The 25,956-nt window shown below is 40.8% G+C and overlaps 2 protein-coding genes across 3 annotated transcripts in view; one reads left to right on the plus strand and one right to left on the minus strand.

Annotated features, from left to right (window-relative positions):
- The window catches only part of LOC146562113 (netrin receptor UNC5D-like), a 300,501-nt gene that overhangs the window by 62,212 nt on the left and 212,333 nt on the right, over positions 1-25,956 (minus strand). For both annotated transcript variants that reach the window (XM_085293595.1, XM_085293593.1), the window contains one exon: positions 4,680-4,764. In XM_085293595.1, coding sequence (XP_085149721.1) covers positions 4,680-4,764 — 85 coding nt within the window. The remainder of the gene's footprint in view (positions 1-4,679; positions 4,765-25,956) is intronic.
- On the plus strand, positions 17,554-18,706 carry LOC146562114 (uncharacterized). The gene is made up of 3 exons (XM_085293596.1): positions 17,554-18,049; positions 18,294-18,462; positions 18,574-18,706. Exons 1-3 carry the CDS (start codon positions 17,569-17,571, stop codon positions 18,695-18,697), a joined length of 774 nt encoding a protein of 257 aa, XP_085149722.1. The 5' UTR covers positions 17,554-17,568; the 3' UTR covers positions 18,698-18,706.

The raw sequence follows: 25,956 nt of genomic DNA on the forward strand, positions 1-25,956 counted from the left end.
GATCATCGAACAATCAAGCGTTTCGTTCAAAATAGTCAACAGGGTCGCAAGAAGCGTGTGGAAAAACCAAGGCGCAAAATAACTGCCCATGAACTGAGAAAAGTCAAGCCTGCAGCTGCCAAGATGCCACTTGCCACCAGTTTGGCCATATTTCAGAGCTGCAACATCACTGGAGTGCCCAAAAGCACAAGGTGTGCAATACTCAGAGACATGGCCAAGGTAAGAAAGGCTGAAAGACGACCACCACTGAACAAGACACACAAGCTGAAACGTCAAGACTGGGCCAAGAAATATCTCAAGACTGATTCTTCTAAGGTTTTATGGACTGATGAAATGAGAGTGAGTCTTGATGGGCCAGATGGATGGGCCCGTGGCTGGATTGGTAAAGGGCAGAGAGCTCCAGTCCGACTCAGACGCCAGCAAGGTGGAGGTGGAGTACTGGTTTGGGCTGGTATCATCAAAGATGAGCTTGTGGGGCCTTTTTGGGTTGAGGATGGAGTCAAGCTCAACTCCCAGTCCTACTGCCAGTTTCTGGAAGACACCTTCTTCAAGCAGTGGTACAGGAAGAAGTCTGCATCCTTCAAGAAAAACATGATTTCCATGCAGGACAATGCTCCATCACACGCGTCCAAGTACTCCACAGCGTGGCTGGCAAGAAAGGGTATAAAAGAAGAAAAACTAATGACATGGCCACCTTGTTAGGGCAGGGATAGCTCAGTAGGTAGAGTGGTGGCCCCATGATCGGAAGGTCGGGGGTTCGATTTCCCTGAACAGCTACCCTGAGGTACCCCTGAGCAAGGTACCGTCCCTACACACTGCTCCCCAGGCGCCCAATGGCTGCCCACTGCTTCACTGAGTGAATGGGTTAAATGCAGAGAGGGATTTTCCCCACGGGGACCAATAAAGTACACTTTCTTTCTTTCTTCTTTCACCTGATCTGAACCCCATTGAGAACCTGTGGTCCATCATCAAATGTGAGATTTACAAGGAGGGAAAATAGTACACCTCTCTGAACAGTGTCTGGGAGGCTGTGGTTGCTGCTGCACGCAATGTTGATGGTGACCAGATCAAAACACTGACAGAATCCATGGATGGCAGGCTTTTGAGTGACCTTGCAAAGAAAGGTGGCTATATTGGTCGCTGATTTGTTTTTGTTTTGTTTTTGAATGTCAGAAATGTATATTTGTGAATGTGGAGATGTTATATTGGTTTCACTGGTAAAAATAAATAATTGAAATGGGTATATATTTGTTTTTTGTTAAGTTGCCTAATAATTATGCACAGTAATAGTCACCTGCACACACAGATATCCCCCTAAAATAGCTAAAACTAAAAACAAACTAAAAACTACTTCCAAAAACATTCAGCTTTGATATTAATGAGTTTTTTGGGTTCATTGGGAACATGGTTGTTGTTCAATAATAAAATGATTCCTCAAAAATACAACTTGCCTAATAATTCTGCACTCCCTGTAGGTTCTATTCTCTTTTGCTACTTTGTTCAAGTGGAGCCATGTGAATAAACAGTGACACTTCAGAGGAAGCTAGAAACCCTTGTGAATCTCCACAGGGAAGACTGTGCAAACTTCCGCCCTGGAGACAGCTCAGTCCATCTGAGGGTCATTACCTAGCCGTGATCAGAATGCATAATGTACGTGCTGCCAAGATGAAAGGCCCCGAGAGAAATATGTGCCTTCTATTCTGTCGTGCATGTCCATCAGCGCAACCAAGCTCCGTTCATCACTGCATTCATCATCGTTTAAACAAGCTTCCCGGGTCGTGACTCTCTCCCAGAGCGCCACATTGTTGACACCGAGTGGAGTACATAACTACATATTGACTCTCAGAGTGACGAGGATGGGAAAGGCATTGGAGGATTGGACGTTTGACTTTGCTTCTTATCAGTCAGTTATCTAAATAGAGGACTCCATTGCGAAGTCCCCTCTGGGTCGTGTGGTGTAAACTTGAGTTTCTCCACAGCTGCTAGGACATCAAAGCCCACACTACCACCTGTGAGGGGCTTCTGGAAATGAACAACCATATCGAGAGACTAAGAGGGCTCCTAAAGAGAGAGGGAGATAGGCCCATCTGTCACATAGCCTGAGGGTAAACACACATGGACGCAGAGATGTCTTTGGGGAGGGTCACACACACATTACCTTCTGTACAAGCTTTACAAGTGGTTGCCAATATATTCATTTGTTGATTTTTGATGATTTTTGATGGCTTTGTAACACGCCTTTATGATCACTATCATTGCTACAACTACTAACACTAGCAAGCCTGATTACCAAGTTGCATCCTTACTAATTAGTACTAAGCAGCTGATTAATTAACTGGTGAGTTATTACTCACCAAAACTGAGTCACAAATTGCGTTATCAGATAGTTCCAATAAAGATTCTCCATAAGGCCACCAACACCACTAACAGAGCCAAGTTTAACGACTTAAATTAGCAGAGGTGAAATGGATCAGCTACAGCTAGCTGCCCAAATGTTAATGCCTCAGAATTGTCCAAAAAGAGGAGGAAAACATCCCTTATACAGTAGCCTTGAGCCTGAAATACTATCTAGAGGAAACAAATGCATTATTTCCTGCTGGTCAAAAACTATACTAAGCAGCTGCTTTTGGAAATGAAAAAATGTGCTGAACTACTGAGCGGCAGTGATTGTAGCATGGTCAAATGGTCAGTTTGTTAATGATCAGAGGGCCACAGCAAAAAACAAGCCATAATTAAGCAAAAGTTTCTTGATACATATCATACCAATAATATGCTACTGACATTAATGCTATAGTCACTCAAGCGAAGTGACTATAGCACATAAATAGAGTTTGGAGAGGAACCAGGTCTGCCACCAGCCGCCATCAGTTGGTAATAAGGTGGAGTCTGTCTGTTATAAGTTTGCGATTGAATGGGGTTAAGTTGGCAGTTACAGTTGCATCTATGATAATAAAGTGATTGACTGTGATAAATTAGCAAAGGTTCCAAACTTTTTGTCATCTATAGATCCAGAAATTTACTGTAATAGCTTCTATGCAGAGTCCAGCCAGAAACTCATGGATCTGAAACAGAATTCAAGAAATTCCTCCGAAAACAGTTACATAGTTACTGCAGGATGGGAAAATGACACACCAGAATGCAACCAGCTGGCAACCAGTTGAGTCAAATCCTCTGTTGATTGACATAGAATGACTGCAGTGTATTGCCATCTGTCTGCATTTACAAATTAAACAATTATTTACAATCCTTGGCCAATCTGTCTGAGACTGACGCCAAGCTCCAGTCAGTCAGTGCGGGGCTACAACTGGTTTGAGACAGGTTGCCTTTCCATCTATTGATTCTTTATTACCTTTCTTGACTTCTTCTTGACATGACTTCTTTAAAAATTTTCAAGCTCCAAACATAAAAAAGGATTAACAGCAATTGATAAGCTTAGAGGCCTATAGCTAAGGTACATTAGCTAACATTAAAATGATAGTTAGCTGATGTGTTTAGCCAATGAATGTAACTGGCATTTCTTATTTTGTCTGACATTTAATTTATTTTGGATTTAGTCACATATATTTTACTTGAGAGCAAACCATTCATCAAAGACAATTTTCAAAGACAGAGGTAAATCACTAATTTCAACAAAAGCAAACTCTCCTTTTGATTAGTGCCTCCATTTTTTTTTTTAGATGTTCTCCTACCTTCTTTTCCAACAGTGCAATGTTTTTGCATTCTGCAGTTCAGAGTCAAAACCTGCAAATCAAAAGCTTTTGATTGCATTACCGGTAAAAAATAATTACAGCTTTCCTGATGAATGTTTTTTCAGGAAACTTTTTTTTTTGCATCTTGCTTTCCATATGTAATTCACAGGAGATAGTACAGGGTCAAGCATGAATGGTTCAACAGCTCAATCATCCATTATTAATCAGCAACAAAACAAAGGTCCTCCAGAACAGTTTTATATCCTGACTACTACAAACCATGATGGAAAAAAGGAGTCTGATGTGTAATATCTTGTGAAGGCTCCTTTCATTATCAATGTATTTTTTAGCCTAAGAAGAGTACCTGTAGTCTTTGTTTGATACAAGATTTGTCAGCCAACCGCCTCAGACACATCATAAACAACTTCTCATTTTGGCTCTAAAAGGCTGTATGAAGTATGAAAGACAGCACAAGCATATGTGTGTTACACTCAGACTGTCTTGCTATCCTCTTACAATGTAGCTTGCCATCACCAGCGTGTGAATGTGTGTGTGAATGGGTGGATGACTGGATGTGTAAAGCGCTTTGGGATCCTTAGGGACTAAGTAAAGCGCTATACAAATACAGGCCATTTACAATGTTTAGAGACAGTGACATGAAATCCTCCAACTGATCTTTAAAAAGCTTGATTTTTTTAATTAATTATTTTTTTGTTTTGGTTGAAATTTCATACTTGGAAGACTAGAAGCTAAACTCAACACAGACAACAGGCTGTAAGAAAACATATCAGAAAGCCTAAATCGAATTCCTTCATCCCACAATGACAGAGCGCTGATACTGCAGCTGCAAACAAAGTAACAAAATAATTAGAGCAAAGCAGGACAGCGATGACAGGTGATGGAGAGTCAGGGCAGATGGATGATAAGATAGAGAGAGAGTGACAGGCAGATAGATGCTTCAAATGATATTTAGGTAAACTGTGGCCTCACCTTGCTTCTCCCTGATTGATCACCATGTACATCTCCCAGGACATATTTTCAGCCACGGATCCATGAGGCACCAGGAGGCTGACCCCTGAAACACACAAACACACACACACATTTGTGTCAGCAGCAACTCCTCCAGCAGCCTGACAGCATAGGGCAAAATAAGAGCATGTCATACATGCTGGGGTTATGTAGATATTTATGAGCGCTTCAGTTCACCTCAAAGAAAAGAGTGACCTAGACTTGGGCTTCTAAGTGTTATAATATTCATGCTGATTTTCAATGGGGGTACAATAAAAAAGGGCTTATTTTGGCATATTTAAACAGTGTTCACATATCATGAGCAAATGAAGACATAAATACTACTTATCTATAGGGTTAGCTATAAGACAGCCTAGAGTATTTCGGGATGACTCGGTGAAGCACTGGCATTTGCGGATTTCTGATTCTTGACTGGTTGTTAGCAAAGATAGAAATAGATAGAAGATGTTACTGTACTTCAAACTTTTCATCCTGTATCCATCCACCCAATCCTAACTGGTCAAAGCAAATACTTGCCCATCAATCTAACTGAGTTTTTCCTCCACCATCACCAAGTTCTTGCTCATAGGGCTTTTCTTTACATTATTACGGTCTCTACTTTACAATATAAATAGCTTTGAGGAAACTATTGTTTCAATTTAGCGCTATATAGATGAGCTTGAATTGAAAAACACTGATTGGATTGAATTATTTAAATTTCATCCCAGCCTGGTAAAATATTTCTATATTTAGACAAAGAATCTGCTTGGTGGAGGTCAAGATGCTTTTTACTGTCATGGTTCAATGGGGAAAAAGTTTCAGTGAGCAGACCACAGTGACAAAAATGAATTTTATTAACCTTATGTCTTTTTTTTATTTTTATTTTTTGCTTTAGTGCAAATATTTCCAAGCGGCTGCAGTTTAAGGTTTGCAGTCAACTATATGTGTTGTCTGGTACCAAGCCACATGGTCTATTTTACACTGCTATGTATTGGAGAGTTCAGATATAAGACGTCACAGAGTTCATTACAAAGTTCTGGTCACCATGGAATTTTAAACTGAAATTTGGAGGTGAAACCATTCTCTCTGCCAATAATTGACTTTCCTTGTGTGGGTGCAGTCATTTCCGTTCCAAGTCCCACTGAAGCTACATCTGTAAATTTGCCCTGTTGGTAACCAGTAAGCATTTTTGACTTTGCTAGGCTTTGGGAGGATGTAGAGTCAGAAAATTTAATATAAATGTAGCTTATTGTCGCTAATTAGCTATATTGAAGCATTTACTTTTTATATAGCCGTCCTCCTGAGTATAAAGTGCTACACAACAGAGCAACAATTTCCATACTGATGAGGGGGAATCAATGACACAAATATGAACTTTAAATAAACTATGAAGTTATTTCTTGTACGCAAATGAGAAAAATAACAAATTAATGGGTTAGCAAACAAAGCTTGTAGAAAAAAGAGTAGTAAGCAGGCAGAGCTGTGGGAGTTACTGTGACTAAGTTGCACTGGAGTTATTGATAGAATATTTGCATGCAGGTCTTTAACAGTCCCTACAAAATTATAAAACACATATTTTTTGCAAAAATCAGTTGGATTTTCTTATTTATTGATTTTTTTTTCAAAGAAGAAACAACAACTAATTAGTGTATTGTAATCAAAATTTAGCCTGCAGTTATGTGTGACTGAGGCAAACAGGCCCTGAGTACTATTTTAGTATTTCACTTCTGAATTTCAACCAATTAGCACAAACATTTTATATATTTATTGGATATTTGTTGGTACAGATAATGTTAGTGAGGGAAACTCAAAAACAATAGAAAACATTTTATTGTTTACATGTAAGGTTTTGGCATTTTATGCTTACATGAGGCTACAATGAAGACTTACATAAGGCTGCTATGGATGAGAAGCCGACAATGACTCTGATCATGTGCAAGATAAGTGAAGGTTTTAACTTAGCTTGTGTTGACACAGCATTCATGTTCATGCACACAGTTTCCAGCGCAATAGGGCTCATTTTAAACATGGTTACACCAGTCAGATGCTAAGGGATTTAGTAACTGATGTTTGCGTCATATGATTGTACGCTCTTTAAACTACACTTTTTTCCCCTTCAGCCACAAAACTGGTTAAAAAAATACCTTTGACCCAAGTCTGTTAAAAAAAATTAAAAAATTAACCAAGCATGTAATTCAGCCTCTTATGACCAAACAAAGTAAGAATCTACTTTTGGCTGCTCTCTCATTTCAGTGTGTGGCTCTGCTTTTTTGATGTAAAAGTCCAGACCATTCTTTGCAACTGCATTTTCTTTTCTTTTTTCTTTTTTGATGACCTATAGTGATGATGGAAAAGTTACTTTAACAACATCAAAAAACCCCAATATAAACAATTAAAGAAAAAAAATCACATCACATTACATTGTGAAAACCCATCAGCTTGGATTTTCCTGCTTTTCTGACCTTAGGATAATTTGCTGGAACGTCCACGATGTGTTAACATGCACCAGACCAAAAAACTCAGAAACTACTGCCTATATAAAGGTGCTCAGTCTTGCTGATGATAAAGCTAATCAAGTGTATATGATCAGCAGCACTTGGCTGCAACATAATTTCATGACTATCAATCAATTTTTATTCAGTCAATCTTTATGTCCATAGAAACAAAACAAATCACATACAGTAACACAAAAACAAGAGAAAAACTAATAAAAATACACCTTTCTGCACCTATACCAGTGTCTCCACAATGAAGAGTGATAACGTGCGGTGCTAAACCTTGTATCTGCTTCATGTGCATGCAAATATATTTATCAATGAGATGTGTTAATAAAACTTTAAATGTAGTGGCTCCAGCAGTTACAAACATCTCAGTGTATTCAGTAATAACCTCAAAGCCTCAATAAAAGCTACATGAAGTTTCCATAAACTTGTTTTCCTATAATTTGTCCAAAGGTCTTTCATATACAGAGGTGTACATTATGTTCTAAATGAAGAAATGGTCTATCTATCGACACATGCATTCAATTTACCTAAGATGTATGCACACTTCATCCAACATTTCCATTATCATCTGACATTTGATGTGAGACGTCCAAGATATCTGAACTTGTTACAGACAGTAAAATGATTATCTGACAATTTCAACTCTGGAAATCTTTGATAGTTGTCCTTACTTGCTTCTGCAAATTGTCAGTGCTCTTTTACAGACATTGTATCTGATATCATGTTAAACGTCATACAGTAAGGAGAACGTATGTGAAAGAGCCGCTGGAGACCAGCACTGCTAAGACTAAAGACAACAAGATCATCTATATACATAAAATGGATCAATAAAATACCATGTATCCCATATAGGCTCTTAATTTCTTTGACAAATCATCAACATAAACATTGACAAGAATTGGGGACAAAATTCCTCCTTGTCTAACACCATCACTAACTCCAACCAGGGCAGAAATGCAACAGCTTGCAATGTCTGCTTGTCTTTAACAGTTAAACCAGAAATTTCATGATGTATTTGGCACCCCTCCTTGACTGAACTTAGCAAGTAACTTTATAAATTACACACCTAAATTCTTTGGAGGCATTGATAAAAAGTGATGAATTCTGTCTTCTACATCGGTTTAAAGTTTATTTCAAAGAATATATACAAAAATCAGCACCATGCTTGAGTTTGAAGTCAAAGTGATTATCAGTGAAGTTAATGAACATATGTAATCTATGGAGCCAGTTTCTTTCTAAAACTTTTGACGTTGTCTTCGCTAATAGTGTTGGTCTGTAGTTATCAAGACTGCTGACTTTCCTAGCCTAATCCTTAATGATCGGCACTAACAGAACAGATAACACTGGGTCTGGCAACAAGCCATGGATCATGCAACCAGTAAAACAGATGGAAAGAAATGGATGCCAGCTTATTACTGGCATGTTTAAGATGTTCAGCAAAAATATGGTCTAACCATATGCTTTTTTTTTTTTATCTGGTAGCTCAAGCATTGCTTGATATAACTCATGTGCCATAATGACCATGCACAGAATAACGTTTGCAAAATATATTGCTATTTATTTTTGTCGGTGAATCGTGAAAATATCCACATATGCACTGAATATTAAGGGAAGAACAGAAATGTTAAAAAGCGCCTAAAGAGGTAAACATCCTTTGTTAGGAAAGATCTAGGAATTGTGGGGAAAATATGAAGATGAGTGGCCAGTGGGTCACAATGAGTAAAACCTGTTTCTCGGTAAACAAAACTGACGTTTTTCAGTAAAATGTGTAGGAGGTTGTTATTCCTACATAATCTGAGTAAACACTGTTATTTTTTCCCCTTAGGTCTTAGTAGTCTAAGAGCTTAGCTGATCAGCCTGAATATACACAAATGGCTACTGAAAATAAGCAACTGAATCAATATGTGATTTAAGTTAAGCTGTAAACATATCTTTCTTTTCCCTCTGATCTCCCAGTCAGCTACACAACAGCTTTGAAGAAGCAAGTGGGTTTTTTTCACAGCATGTCAAAAGATCAACACTGTCCGTCCTCTGTTGCGTCACACTATTCATCTGCCGCAGAGTGAATGGCAGAGCATTCACTCTGAAGTGTAGAGAGCATATAAAGGCCCTGCTTTACAAATAAAAGGTTCAGAGGAGCAGCGAGGGAGATGACAGATAAAGGGTTTTGGCAGCTTTATGGAAAGTGTGTATTTGTAATAACTTGGTCATGTCTGGAATGGGCATTCTTTAGAGTTTGTCTGTTTTTAATAAAGCTGTGTTTTACATGTTGGGGAGCTTGTGCTGGTGGCGACAAAGAAATTGGTAGGAAGAGTCAATTGCAACTGTCTTTCTTGAGTACACTGTAAAAAAGATCCGTATATTTAACAGTGAAAGACAGTTAAAAATACGACAGGACAAACCTGTTAACTATAAAACAGTTTAAAACTGTTGATTTGATGTGAAATTGCCGTAAATAAAGAAATGTGGAAAAACTGTAATATGTACATTTTTTCTCTGAAAAAAATACATAAACCTACTGTAAATCACTCTTGCATAGTTTTTTTAATGGAAGATTCCAATAAAGTTTAGAACAGACAAACACAATTTTTTTTACATTTATTTATTGAAAAAAATACAGGTTTTAATTGCTGAATGTAAGCATGGTTGTGCTGGTAATGGATACATGCTGTAATATGACTTTGTGATTTTTGCATTAATTTCACATAATAATAATAATGGATTAGATAGCGGTTTTCAAGAAGCCCAAAGCACTTTACATTAAATCCATTCTTGATTCATAGCACATTTAATACAGCATATTCTTTCTCAAATTGTAATATAACAGGTACATATGTCCCAAGATCTTTATACTAGAAATGTATTAGGGCAATTTTTGGATGTAGTTTTTGTAAAGAATATGGGATGTAGCTGTTAAATCTACATTCTGTTGAACTCAATAAACCATGAGTTTAAAATGTAAAAGCTAACAACAACTGGAGAGACCTACAGCTAATGATAGACATACTATATTATTGAGTAAATTCATATAATCCCATAAGTATTAAAATAATAATCTGTTGTCTGTTCTATTTATTCATAGTTAATTATCATATGAAGAAAAAAGATTTTAAAAGCACCTCCTCCCAAAACTAGGCATTTTCCCCTGAAGTTTAGAGCACCGTTTCACATCAAGGCGCCTGATTTCAAATGGACCAATCAGCGCACTGCATCAGGCTCCGCCGCAGATAACGTCTGTACAGCTCCACACAAGTTTTGCTTTGGACTACTACGGCATCACGCTATCTTCATTTTCGTCGACTTGTTTCTCATTTTTTTAATTTAACGTCTGCCACAGCTCGTCTTCAGTTACTACGGTAAGAAAATAATCCAACTTGGTTTATTTATCGACAGCATTGTGTTGCAGGCAGTGAAGGCGCAAATGATAAATTTACGTTAGCTTTAGCTCGTTTCTAGCATTAGCGTTAGCTACATTAGGCTGAAAAGAGCCTTGCAAAATCAGCAGTGCTCGTTGAGACGTGTTTTGGAGACGGGTGTATTAATGGAAACCGTCTAATTAGTATAGCTATATTTGAATGCTTTGTCTAAATGCGGCCTGGATTTTTCCGCCTTGTTTGACATCCGGCTGAAGCTTTAAGTTAGCTAGCCTCGCAGCTGTGTCATATTGACTATGTATTTTTGCAGCATATGTGGAGAATCGGTTCAGTCCGTGAAAGCTTATGTTTTGCATTGCAGACTGCATCGTAATGAACCCCGGTGTATTCTTAAATGTGTTGAAGTAAGTTGTAAGCAGGTGTTTTCTGGATATGCTGCTTTAAAGTCTCACTTCTACCGCCACCACACTGGTACCGCAACTGTTTCTCAGAATGCTACCTTAATGGGTTTGAATTGCACTGTCTCACTTTGTGAACGCCAATGTGAGGGAACTAAAGCTTTGATTGCTCACTTAAAGGAACACATAGAAGAGGGACGGCATGTAACTTGTCCAGTGAGAGGATGCCAAAGTGAGTTCTCTGTAAAATCTACATTTACCTCCCATATGTCTAGAAAACACAAACGTTTGGAAAATGTGATTTGTGGTTTAAACAAAGATACTCAGTCAGAGAGTCCATCTACAAGTGCCACCATACAGGAAGGTGCCAGTGTATCAGATATAGAAGACCCTGGAATGGATGGGTCTAATTTCAGTGACCTGTATCTCAGAAATGTATGTATGTTTTACATTAAACTACTACATCTTCTGCCAGCATCTACCATTCAAACCATTGTTGAAGAAATACAAAATATACATGAATTGGGACAGATGTATACATTGAATAGACTAAGGTCACTTCTAAAAGATATGTCAGTTTCAGATGAAGACATTGTAAAAATCTGTGACACAGTAAAACAATCTGACTTGTTCTCAGCTTGTCACACAGGGCCCATGAGAACTGCTTATTCAAGAGTTCAGTGCTTTAAAGATGTGTTCAAGTATGTTGAACCCAGAAAAGTGTTTTTGGGCAGGGACGAGAACAGGATGGAGAGATTTGCCTATTATGTTCCTCTGCTAAATACTTTGAAGGGTATGCTGGAATCAAGTTTTTGGCAAGGTCTCATATCAGTGGATCCTAATAATGTTTCAAGACCAGATGTTCTCAGCGACTGTTGTGATGGTAACGTGTTTGTGTCAAACAAATTTTTTCAGGAAAATCCACATTGCCTCAAGCTGGTTCTATACCAGGATGCATTTGAAGTAGTGAACCCACTTGGTTCTGCCAAAAAGAAGCACAAGGTTTTGGCTGTGTACTTCTCTCTACTCAACATTCTCCCCCCCCCCCCAATGCCCGGTCAAATACTGATCATATGCAGCTTGTCTTACTGTGTAGGGAGAAGGATTTCAAAGAATTTGGCCATGAAAATGTTTTTTCAGAACTCCTGACTGATTTGAAGGTACTAGAGGAGAATGGGATAACAATGGCAGACAAAACTGTAGTGAAAGGAGCGCTCTACTGCATTGCTGGAGACAACCTGGGCTCTCATTGTATTGGGGATTTTACAGAAAATTTCAGTTCATCAGTGTACTTATGCAGATATTGTCTGTTAACTCGAACTGAATTTCAGGGTGCTGATCCAGCAGTGTGTGGACCTCAGCGGACCCCAGAAACGTATAGATCTGCCACTGAACAACTGGAAAGAGAAGACGTGTCAGAAGTTCAGGGGATAAAGTTCAGGTCTGTATTTAATTCTTTACAAAGCTTTGATGTTTGCACACCTGGCATGCCCCCATGTCTCGGTCATGACATCTTTGAGGGTGTCCTCTCATACGATCTTGCTCTTTACCTCAAGTACTTCATCAACACAAATAAATGGTTCACTTACCCAATTCTGAACAGGCGCATCAAGCAATTTAAATACAAAGAAACAGATGCTTCATCCAAACCTTGTGAGGTCAGTCCAAAAACATTGAAACTTGGTGGACAAGCTGTTCAAAATTGGAACTTCTTGAGACTTTTACCTCTCATAATTGGAGACAGAGTGCAGAACTCTCAAGATGATGTGTGGCAGTTAACGTTGCAGCTTAAGGACATTGTTGGCCTAATTTGTGCTCAGCAAATTTCCAAGGCTCAGGTTACTTATCTGGATGCTCTCATCCAAGAGTATTTGGAAACCAGAAAGGTGCTGTTTCCTAATATCAACTTAAGACCTAAACACCATTACTTACGACATTATCCAGGGCTGATCCTAAAATTTGGCCCTCTCATCAGGCTTTGGACAATGCGCTTTGAGAGCAAACACAGTAGAGCTGGGCGATAGAACGATAACGATATGTATCGCGATATAATTTTTACTCGATAGAGAAATTAAGCTATCGCGATAGACCTCGCCGCTCTTGTCCTCTTAAAAAAAAAAAAAAAAAAAAAAAAGGTCAGCCAATCTAAATTAAGTAGCGCAGAGCCGAACCAATCACAGCCGCAGCGTCACGTCGCATGACTTGTTACGTACAGCACAAGTGCCAAGCCGCACGTGTGTTTGTTTGGGAAGCAGCCAGCGGGTAATGGAGCCAGCGCGTAATGGAGGAAATGAGTGTGCCGATTAGAAAAATCAACCGAGCGTGACCGAAGAGAAAACAGATGATGGTTCCAATGCCGGAGAGATTGTCGAACGGAAGAGCCAAAGAAGTTCCGTAGTGTGAAGGTATTTCGGCTATTTCAAGTCTGACAAAAAACAGAGTAGCGTGCACTGTAAATTGTGCCGAAAGCAAGTCTGGAAATACAATAAACTGGTGCATGCGTCACACTGTGCGCCACGTTATTGTTTCGGTGAAATGAATTTCTACAATACTGTTACTGTTAATTCTACTCTCTGCAGTGTTTAAATGCTCACATATACACACAGTTACTGTCCCTCCACAAATACGACTCGGTTCTGCTTCTATGCCCCAGCTTTGTTTACTTTTTCCCACTGAGGCTTCTAGACTTCTGATTGGCCAACATTTCTGCACGGTTAGGAATCTAGCGCCACCTGCTGCTTTGGCATGTTCATAGCAGCGTTTTCCTTCATTTCTGCCTTTATGTGTGGACGGGATTATTTTTTAAAACGAAAACGGAAAATCTCCGTTTTCAAAAATACCCGTGTACGTGTGGACGTAGCCTCAGTCTCTGACTGGAAGCGCTAATTCGTCATTCGGCTTTTGTCAGACTAAAGTAACTGTTAAAACTGTTTGAAAAGCTAAGCTATACAACAAGGAGAGATTGAGAATTTCCTTTTAGTTCTCAGTTTATTTGATATTGACAAAAGTTAGTCAGTTTTGTCTGTTCTTCTGTAAAACAAACTAAGATTTATTTTTAGAATTAATATTTTGTTTCTAAGTGGAATTGACAATTTAGTAGTCTGTTTCGTTTGTTCTGTTTTGAAACTTAAACGCTTTAGCGGCTGCCTTTTGTGTAGTTTGCAATATTTGCCTTTATTTATCTGAAAAAGTCTCATGTTCCTTAAGTACATCTACCCTGTTGAACTTATTATGGGAAATAAATATTTAAATAAAAACAAGCTGCTGATTATTTCACATTTTACTTGTGAGCAACAGCACATTTAAATCTTACAAATATAGTTATTTGGCTTATATCGTGATAGATATCGTTATCGCCTGAAATGAAAAAAACATATCGTGATATGAAAAAATCTCATATCGCCCAGCTCTAAAACACAGTTACTTCAAAAGATGTGCAAGGCATCTGAAAAATTTCAAAAATCTGTGCTTGACTCTTTCAGAGAGACATCAGATGTTTCAGGCCTTCCTTTCTGCTGGGTCAGTGAGTCCTCCAGCATTGCAAATAAAAGATTGCTCACCATTTTACTCAGAGCTTTACAGTGAGCAAGTTAAAGACGCAGTCCTACATTTTGGCTTTACTGAAAGCAATACAAAGATTCCAGTTGCTGTTCAGTATAATGGGCTTAATTACAGAAAGGGTCACTTTATTGTCACTAAGTTTGATCAGTCAATGGAGTTTGGTGAACTTCTCCTCATTCTTATTAAAGATGAGTCTGCTCTTCATTTTCTCATGAGAGTTTATGATGCAGAATTTCTTTCTTGCTACCACATGTACTCTGTAAAAAATGACACTGGGAGATTAGAGTGCAGACTCATCAGTGAACTGATTGACTTGTGGCCGTTATCATCTTACGTGAAAAACGGACACCAGATTGTTCCACTGAAGCACAGCGTCTTGTCAGACTGAATGCCTTGATATGACATCATGGGCCAGAGCCAAACTCTTTGTATGTGTGTCTTAACAGGTATGGCTGAATCGCAGGTGCTTATCTTAAAGAACATAGGGGATGCAATAGCAGGAGTGCTTCCGGACCTTCCTGATCAACTTCTCAAGTCAGTAGAAGATACTTTGACAACACTTGGTGCAGAAACCACAGATGATTTAAAGTACATTACAGAAAATGACCTGCTGCCAGTGCTCAAGCCCATACAAGCTAGAAGACTAGTGGCTGCCTGGACCCAAAATGGTAAGTGTAAAACATTGTCACCACACCAAACGCACAGAGGGCTCTTGAAGTTGGAAATACTTAGAATATGAGTGTTCCTGAGTCTGATGTGGCCATCATTATTTAACCATGCTTTCTGTGTAAATAAAACTTGGATGCTTTGTGGGGAAATTTAATACACTTTGAGTTTCGAAATGCAATCTATCAGACAAATTGCATTATTAAGTTTTGACCATGCTGTGTAACCTTAATATCTCAAAATGTATCTATGCAGTGCAGAATTTAACATAACAGAAAACATGATCTAATGCTTTCATATCTCTTTTTTTATGTACTTTTAAAGTCTCTGGCACTTCGACACCAATTGCTGTACATTCCTCTCCAGTGGATGTCCTTCTTTCTCCACCTTCAATTTCTTCTTCACCAACATCATCCACCACTACTTCATCACTTTCAGGAATCTGTACACCATTACTACCAAACTGGGTAGAGAGATTTGAGATACCATGGCAGAGGCTCCCTGAGGAGTTGGTGCAGAACTTGGAAAGACAGAAAAGACCAAGCGCAAGACAAAGATGAGAAATGATAAGGATTGTGGTCTCTGAAATGATGAAGACTTGTAAGAATCCAACCAAACACAATACTACAGAGTAGGGCTGCTCAATTAATTGAATTTTAATCACGATTACGATCTGGGCTTTCAACGATCATTAAAAATGACTGAGCCGATTATTAGCACCTCCCTCATGCTTTACTCTCGCGCTGCTCCGTGTGGCAAATCGAGCGCACCTCTCCGCATTTCGAACAGCGTCACAACAATTAAGAGGACCCGAGGGAAGCTCGGAAAGCTAAGCAGAAGTTATTTGGAGAGGAGAGTGACTGCCGTTGGTTGAAAAGAGAGGTAAAAAAAAACTTCAGTGGTTTGGAAACATTATGGGTTCGCGGAGTCAGATGTGTCAAGTAGACATAGTTTGTAAACTTTTCTACGGTGTCGTAGCTGCACCACAGAGCAACACTGCAAAGTTCACTAAACTTAGATGTTTACATTTTTCATTTATTTTTTATATTGCAAACATTTTATAATTTTTTAAAGTCATTATTCAATACATTGTTATTGTTAACCCTTTAAAGCCTGTCAGAGCAGCACGCTCCATTTTGTGTAACTATGTTTAAATCCCTGTAGAACCTGAATCATGTAAGCTAGCGCAATAATTATTTTGCATATGAAACTTACATCTCATGCCATCAGCTTGTCCTCGGTCACGGTTTCCTTCCATAAAAAGCGCTTGCAGGAACAAAAACATAATATTCCAGAAACACGCTTTGCCGATCCGATCAGCTGTTCGTAACACTTCCCACAGTGAAACAGACGTCAGCGCAAACTATCGCACGTCACTTCCTGCCCGAAACAGGAAGTGACGTCATTTCGCAGAAAATGTAGTTTTTTACTTGTAGGCCTTAAAAGCCTATACTGGTGTTTTTATAAGTCATGTTTGACTTTTCTGAATAGTTTCTGGGATGCTTAGAACTCAAATTGCACTGCTGGAAATAGTTTATTTTGATGCACATGCTGTTTTCTTTGCAAATTTGCATCATATGATTGTTTTTTTTGTTTTTCCTGCAGTATATAAAAATTGCTATATCTCCAAAATAAAACTATGAAGACACTCAAAATAAATTTCCTGCTGTTGTAAACTATTTTTTGCAACTTTTTTGTATTTAAAGTTTTGAGGGATAAACCTCTTAAATTTCTCCAAGTAGAAATATATGTAAAAAAACCCAAAATGATTTTACATTTTTTTTGTAGTTTATTGCACTTTTTTGCAATTAATATAGTTACTGTGGACTTAATGAATACATATTATTAAAATATGGGCTATAACAGTTGTATTGATGTATAGCAACTTGAAATGCTCCCACAAATGGCGCTACAACATGTAAAAAAATAATATAAGCTCTGGCGGACTTGGTTCTATAGTAGGTCTTAAAGGGTTAAATATCGTCAAATAATCGAGATCTCAATTTCAGTGAAAATAATCGTGATTATCATTTTTGCCATAATCGAGCAGCCCTACTACAGAGATAGCAAAAAGGATGGTGGCCAAGTTTCCCAAGTCTCTTCAAGATGTGGTTGATGGTGATGTTATTGGACCTGGATATCATTCTCTTGTAAAGCAACTTCAGGCAAGAGTTGAAAATGTTAAGCGACCTGACACACCAAAGGTAAAAAAAAACGCAAAGCAATATCAGATGACGACAACGACACAGATGAAATACCAGCTGAACAAAAAGCAAGGGTTCAAGACACATATGGCTGTATTAGCTGGGAGCCAAAGCATTTGCCACTCTCTGAGACTGTGGAGAGTCAGCTTGAAAAAAAAGAAGAAATGAAGAAGCTGTTTAAAAAGAATAACTACAGTACAGATGTTGTGAAAGAGCTAGTCAAGTGCACCTATTACACGCAGCGTAAAGACATCAACAAAGGGGCAAGCATCCAGAAACTATGCCAGGAATGGCCCTTTCTCTTCAATGAAGTTGGTATGACCGCACATTTCCAAGAACTGACTGGTGTGAATCTGATGGAGACCTTCCTTGCCAATGTGGACAAAAAGGGTGCACGTCTGTTAAAGTTCCTCAAATATGTTGATGCACAAAAGCACAAGCAAGTCCTGAATGCTGTTCTCAAACTTCAGACTGAAAGAGGGCAGTCCAGTGGTTGCTTGCAAGAAGTCATTGAGATGATGTTTCTTTTACTGGCTCATTTTGACGAGAAGGGAGAGCTTCTGTTCCACTGCGTTGAGATGACAAGCCTTGCAGAAGATGTTCAGATGGAGAAAGTGCCACCAACACCCGTCATCATTGTTTGCGGTAAGCAAACTGTTGTTTTCTGTTGTAACTGCCACGTTCTTGTACTCTTGGCTTGTTTAGTTTCATGTTCTGTTGCTTCCACACTAATACACTGGATAACACAACCATATAAGTTCAACTAGTAACATAACTCATCCTATGATCCATGTAACAAGTATCTCTGTATTTGTATATATGACTGACATTAAAGCTCTTGTTATTAAAGTTTTTAATTTGTTGTTGTTGTTGTTGTTTTAATTCTCAGGTTCCTCCTGCTTCGCTGCTGAGACATTCATGTTGAGCATTGACAAGAAGATTGTCAACGACCGCATCACAACCTTCACCTCTGCTATCTGCCTAATGTTTGGCAGTTACTACTGCTTTAACATACACTACCCTGTGGAACTACGATCAACACTGGAGTTCCTTCAACGGTAAAATTTCTTTTATTATGGATTTATTTTTGTGCTTATCAAACTTGGCCATTTGATATCCCACCTCAGGTTGTTAATTTCCTCCATCTCTCTTGCCCTTTTTTCATGAAGGTGTTTCTTTTCCATAAATCCTGAGAGAGGCACCAAGGTTGAATCCAAGAAGAAAAAAGTGTTCTCAGTCAATCCCAGAGTCCTCACTCTCATCTCAGACATTGCTGACCATGAGTGGATCTAGTCCTACCCCTCTTGTTTGAGACGAAGTGATAAAGGTATACCATGTTACATACTCTACAGATGTTATGTTTTTGAAACAATTGTTACATTTCTGATTGTGAGTGGGAAGTTTTTAACAATGTGAAGTTTTACTAGACACAATTTGTAAAAGTACATGTTCTACTTTTGATTCACTGTTTTATATCTGAAAAATGTACCTGGTAAAAATGTGGTGATTTTGTTTCTTGGATTACAATAGTGTAAAAGTATGCTGCATGTACAGTACATTGTTGGCATTTTGTAGTTATCCAAAAATTTGCAGTTGAAGTTCTCAAAACAAGTTTAAAGTTTTTGTTTGTTACCTGATGCAGTTTTAAGATGTACATTTTCAGCTTTACTGCTCAGTTCTGTGTGCAAAATATGTGGGTGTAAACTTGTTCCTGTAATTTCTTCAATTCAGATTTTCTTTCAATTATAGAAAAAATGTTTAATTCTCTATATTTGTATTTGGATAATTTGAAAAGTCAAGATTCTATGTGTACTGACATTTATGTAGTGAGAACAGCACCAAAACACTTAAAGGTGTCTGAATTGTCTGCTAAAGGTAATGTGAAGTATAATGTGTGCTCAACTTACAGCACTGGTTTTGCACAGTTTGAACAGAACTTGTAAGAATTCTGTGATTCCTCACTGTTACTGTCATGGAGATAACTAGTAACTATTTGTGATTTGTTGAGTACAAATGTAAATGTTTGATGTTCGACTGTGTGGGAGGTGATCTGTGACGACCACGGAGAGGACATCGACAGCCTTACTACATGCATTACTGACTATATTAATTTCTGTGTGGATAACACCGTACCTACCAGGACTGTACGGTGTTTCTCCAACAACAAACCTTGGATTACCCCAGAAATTAAAGCTGTCCTCAAGCAGAAGAGGAGGGCCTTCAAATCCAAAGACAAAGAGGAGTTGAAAAGGGTGCAGAGAGAGTTGAGGGGACTGATAAGGAATGGGAAGGACAGCTACAGGCAGAAGATGGAGAACCAGCTTCAGCAAAACAACGTTGGTGAAGTCTGGAGAGGCCTCAGAACCATCTCAGGCCACAAACAGCAGAACTCTCTGCCTGGGAGGGATGTGAGGTGGGCAAATGAACTGAATCATTTCTTCAACAGATTTGATTCAACCATGAGACAGTCTACAACATCGGCTGCAGACTCACCCACCCCCACTGCTGCTGTTCCACCTCAGACACTTCACACCTCCTCTATTCACCCTGCTCACTCCCCCCCACCCCCAACAACAGCATCCAATACACACTCAACACAAGGCTCCAGCCTGTCTCTCTCAACCACCCAGGTTAGGAGGGAACTGAGGAGGATTAATGGCAAGAAGGCAGCGGGCCCAGATGGCATCAGCTCGAGGGTCGTCAGGTCCTGCGCGGACCAACTGTGTGGGGTGATAGAGCACCTCTTCAACCTGAGCCTGAGGTTGGGAAGAGTCCCACAGCTCTGGAAAACCTCCTGTGTTGTACCAGTGCCAAAGACTTCACGCCCCAAGGACCTCAACAGCTACAGGCCGGTGGCTCTGACATCCCACCTGATGAAGACCCTGGAGCGGTTGGTCCTGGCTCAGCTTCGGCGCCTAACAAGCTCATCACTGGACCCACTTCAGTTTGCCTACCAGCCTGGCATTGGCGCGGATGATGCCGTCATTCACCTCCTACATCGTTCCCTCGCTCACCTGGAGACCGCTGGAAGCACTGTGAGAATCATGTTCTTTGATTTCTCCAGTGCCTTCAACACCATTCTTCCCTCGGTTCTGAAGGACAAGCTGGAGAACTCTGGAGTGGACCATCACCTCACTACCTGGATTTTGGACTACCTCACCGACCGACCACAGTATGTGAGGACTCAGGGCTGTGTGTCGGACAGGGTCGTCTGCAGTACGGGGGCCCCACAGGGAACGGTTCTGGCTCCGTTCCTCTTCACCATCTACACTGCAGACTTCTCCCACAATTCCACCCAGTGCTTCCTGCAGAAGTTCTCTGATGACTCTGCAATAGTCGGCCTCATCACTGATGGGGACGACAAGGAGTACAGAGGACTGACTCAAGACTTTGTGGACTGGTGCCAGCTGAACTACCTCCAGATCAACGCCAGTAAAACCAAGGAGCTGGTGGTAGACTTCCGCAGGCACAAGCATTCTCCACTGCAACCACTGAACATCCAGGGTATGGACATTGAGGCTGTGGACAGCTACAGGTACCTTGGTGTTCATCTGAACAACAGACTGGACTGGACTCATAACTCAGACGCCCTCTACAGGAAAGGGCAGAGCAGGCTGTACCTGCTGCGGAGACTCAGGTCGTTTGGGGTGGAGGGCCCACTCCTGAAGACCTTCTATGACTCTGTGGTGGCTTCTGCTATCTTTTATGGCGTGGTCTGCTGGGGCGGCAGCATCTCTGCTGGGGACAGGAAGAGACTGAACAGGGTGATCCGAAGGGCCAGCTCTGTTCTAGGATGCCCTCTGGACCCAGTGGAGGTGGTGAGTGACAGGAGAATGGCGGCTAAGCTGTCTTCCCTGTTGGACAACGTCTCCCACCCCATGCAGCAGACTGTGACAGCACTGAGCAGCTCCTTCAGTGGGAGACTGCGGCACCCACGGTGTGGGACGGAGAGATTTCGCAGGTCTTTCCTCCCCACTGCTGTCAGACTCCACAACAATGACTTTAACTGAACAAACACACACATCCACACATGTGCAATAATCTTTTCTGGCATCGTTGTATTTTTACTCAGTTGTATATAGCATTCGTATTCTATTTTTATCTTATTGTATATTTTTATTCTATTTTATTCTACTGTATATAGTATATTATTTTATTCTATTCTGTACAGCTGTGTACTGTATTTATTCTTATTGTATTCTAATTTTTGCGTCATAACTTTTGCACTGTCCACTTCCTGCTGTGACAAAACAAATTTCCCACGTGTGGGACTAATAAAGGTTATCTTATTTTATCTTATCAAAGCATCAAAGATGTTAAATAAAATACTTTTTTGGAAATTTAAGGTGGATATTTTTGTGTTACATTTAGTAATTTGAATAAAATCATGGTTTGTGTATTAAACTTAAAGAGTAGAACACTTAAAAGCACTCTAGTCTAAACACGGTTACAGAATAAAATTTTATTTTTTCTATATTTAGATAGTTAATTTTACAGGGAAAGAATGTTGTGTTTTCTGGCACAAACTTTATTTTATATGTTATTTTCATGTTAATTCTAGGGAAAAACATTATTTTTTCTTCAAGTTAAAACATTTTCTTCTACGGTAAAATATTGACCCTAGCACTATTTTTAACCGTAAAATAAACAATACCTTCTTACCGTTAAAGAAGAAAATGTTCCACCCGTAATTTTACGGTAGATTTTTGGCAACCACAGCTGCCAGCGTTTTACCGTAAAATCTACAGTTTTTTTTTTTTTTTTTTACAGTGTAGTTAAACCCCTTGCTGTAAGGGTTCTGATCACTCAGTTAAACAAAAATAAAAAAACCTCACTTGCCAACAATGGCCATTAAAAGTGAAAGCTCTGCACTGTGGAAACACTGAAAAGCAATTGTTGTTTTTTTTTTTTTTTAACTATACTGTGAAATTCATTTTGTGTATGGTTGAGACAGACTGGCTCCTTCATAGGTAGTCTGAGTTTCTCAACGTCTTGCTCATGACAAATGGATGACGGCAGAGTGACAGGTGGGTTGGTTCTGTGTCTGTAGTGATTTGGACATTGTTTAAAAAGGAGCTGAGTCTTAGGGGATACCGATGCTAGGCATGCTTACCTCGCACTGTGCACCATTGTACACTCTTAAAAAAAAAAAAAAAACATCCATCCATCCATCTTCATCCGCTTTGTCCGGGGCCGGGTCGCGGGGGCAGCAGCCTAAGCAAAGAGGCCCAGACCTCCCTCTCCCCAGCCACCTCCTCCAGCTTATCCGGGGGAATACCAAGGCGTTCCCAGGACACGCTGGAGAGATATCTCTCGGCTGGCCTGGGTCTGCCCCGGGGCCTCCTCCCGGTGGGACATGCCTGGAACACCTCACCCAGGAGGCGCCCAGGGGGCATCCTTGTCAGATGCCCGAACCACCTCAGCTGGCTCCTTTCGATGTGGAGCAGCAGCTGCTCTACTCTGAGCCCCTCCCGGATGGCCGAACTTCTCACCCTATCTCTAAGGGAGAGGCCAGCCACCCTTCGGAGGAAGCTCATTTCTGCCGCTTGTATCCGCGATCTCGTTCTTTCGGTCACTACCCACAGCTCGTGGCCATAGGTGAGGGTAGGGACGTAGATCGACCGGTAAATTGAGAGCTTCGCTTTTACACTCAGCTCCCTCTTCACCATGACGGACCGGTGCAGCGTCCGCATTACTGCAGCTGCAGCCCCAATCCGTCTGTCGATCTCCGGCTCCCTTCTCCCATCACTCGCGAACAAGACCCCGAGATACTTGAACTCCTCCACTTGGGGCAGGAACTCATCCCCGACCCGGAGTGGGCACTCCACCCTTTTCCGGCTGAGAACCATGGCCTCAGATTTGGAGGTGCTGATCCTCATTCCCGCTGCTTCACACTCGGCTGTGAACCGCTCCAGTGCGAGCTGGAGGCCCCCACCCGATGAAGCCAACAGAACCACATCATCTGCAAAAATCAGAGATGAGATTCTGAGGCCACCAAAGCGAAAGCCCTCTGCCACTTGGCTGCGCCTAGAAATCCTGTCCATAAAAATTATGAACAGAACCGGAGACAAAGGGCAGCCCTGGCGGAGCCCATCACCCACCGGGAACGAGTCCGACTTATTGCCGGCAATGCGAACCAAGCTCTTGCAACGGTTATATAGGGATCGAATGGCCCGTAGCAATGGGCCAGACACCCCATATTCCCGCAACACCTCCCACAGGACACCCCGAGGGACACGGTCGAATGCCTTCTCCAAGTCCACAAAACACAAGTAGACTGGTTGGGCAAACTCCCATGCACCCTCAAGTATCCTGGAGAGGATAAAGAGCTGGTCCAGTGTTCCGCGACCAGGACGAAAACCGCATTGTTCCTCCTGTATCCGAGGTTCGACTAACGGACGAACTCTCCTTTCCAGCACCCTGGCATAGACTTTCCCAGGGAGGCTGAGGAGTGTGATCCCCCTGTAGTTGGAACACACCCTCCGGTCCCCTTTCTTGAAGATGGGGACCACCACCCCGGTCTGCCAGTCCACAGGTACTGCCCCTGATCTCCACGCAACATTGCAGAGGCGTGTCAACCAGGACAGCCCTACAACGTCCAGAGCCTTCAGGAACTCGGGGCGGACCTCATCAACACCAGGGGCTCTGCCACCAAGGAGTTGTTTAACTGCCTCAGTGACCTCGCCCCCGGAAATTGGCGGGTCATTCCCCTCATCCCCAGACTCTGCTTCCTCCTCGGAAGACGTGTCAGTGGGATTAAGGAGGTCCTCGAAGTATTCCTTCCACCGCCTGACAATTTTCTCAGTCGACGTCAGCGGCGCTCCGCCAGCACTATACACAGTGCAGGTAGAGCCCCGCTTTCCCCTCCTGAGACGTCTGACGGTTTGCCAGAATCTCTTCGAGGCAGCCCGAAAGTCTTTTTCCATGGCCTCTCCGAACTCCTCCCACACCCGAGTTTTTGCTTCAGCCACTGCCCGAGCCGCATTCCGCTTGGCCTGTCGATACCTGTCGGCTGCCTCCGGAGTCCCACAGGCTAACCAAGCCCGATAGGACTCCTTCTTCAGCCTGGTGGCTCCCTTCACCTCTGGTGTCCACCATTTGGTTCGGGGATTACCACCACGGCAGGCACCAACCACCTTGCGGCCGCAGCTCAATGCAGCAGCTTCGGCAATGGAGACGCTGAACATGGTCCATTCGGACTCAATGTCCCCAGTCTCCCTCAGAATGCTGTTGAAGCTCTGCCGGAGGTGTGCGTTGAAGATCTCGCGGACTGGGGCCTCTGCTAGACGTTCCCAGCACACCCTCACTACGCAAAAAAAAAAAACATCTTAAAAAAAACTGTAATTTTACATGGGATCTTGCCTTTTCAAGTGATTTTAAACATTAAATTAGGAACATGTTAATGTGATTAAACAATGAAATTATCTATAAATAGGGAAAAAAAAATCTTAAACAGTAATATTCCGGCAGCTGGGGCGCCAAAATACTACCGTAAAATAACAGAAAATAACTTTCTCATGAAAATACAGTTATTTTCAGTAATGAAAATAGAGTTTGTTGCACAAATTTGACATGGGATTCTGCCTTTTCCAAGTGCTTTTAGACATTAAATTAGGAACATTTTAACGTGATCAAACAATGAAATTACCTATAAACAAGGTCACTGAATGTGGAAATATGAATCATAATACGTAAATGTACAGAAATATACAGTTAACAGTTGGTTTAAATAATAATGGATTGCATGCTCTGAGACAGACTGGCGAGGCTGCCATATCGCAGCATCGGCCCCTCTGGCTATCACCAGTAGGCGGAGAGTGTTGACCACGGACACAATACCGAGAGTGTCCGAGCTCAAACCGGCAACCTTCTGATCACAAGCAAGCTGCCAACTCTTGAGCCACGATCGCCCTAAATAGCAATGATAATAATACTTATGTGATGTAACACAAGCTCATAGGGATCATGTTGTATGCTTTTCCATAGCATTACATTTGAATTCAACAGTTCAATCTTTCAAATAACGGACAGATATTTGTGAAATCATGATACATTTGTGAATGTGTTTTAACAATCTAAATATGCATATGTACAGACAGATACATTTAATAATCATGAAAATTATGTTGTATTACATTACAGTGATTTAACGTTAATTAACATTTGAAATGTGAAGTCAAAGTCTATTTACGTAACTTTAATGATATTCTAGAAGAACAGAACATTACTGTAAAATGCAGTAAAATACCTTCATATTAGGGTTTTTTCCTACAGTGCAGCCATACCCGCGACCTTGTTGTTGTTAGTTCACATTCATTGGCCGATGCTTAGCGTCATGTTATTATGTGTCCCAACATCCAATGGCATGTCACATTGTTTTCATGGCCACACCCTCACCCCAGGTGTAGAGACCTATTTCTGTTCAGGAATGTTGTGAATACTTTGAGATTTATATTAATTGCAATTCCTACCTCTACATTTATTTTTTAAAACATATAATTAGCACAGCGTGGCCATGAAATGTTTTATGTTTTTTTTTTGGTTTTTATTCC

The sequence above is a fragment of the Mchenga conophoros genome, linkage group LG12 (genome assembly GCF_057382185.1).
Source record: "Mchenga conophoros isolate Kocher_MC1m ecotype Shallow Benthic linkage group LG12, M_conophoros_male_GT1.1, whole genome shotgun sequence".
NCBI lineage: Eukaryota > Metazoa > Chordata > Actinopteri > Cichliformes > Cichlidae > Mchenga > Mchenga conophoros.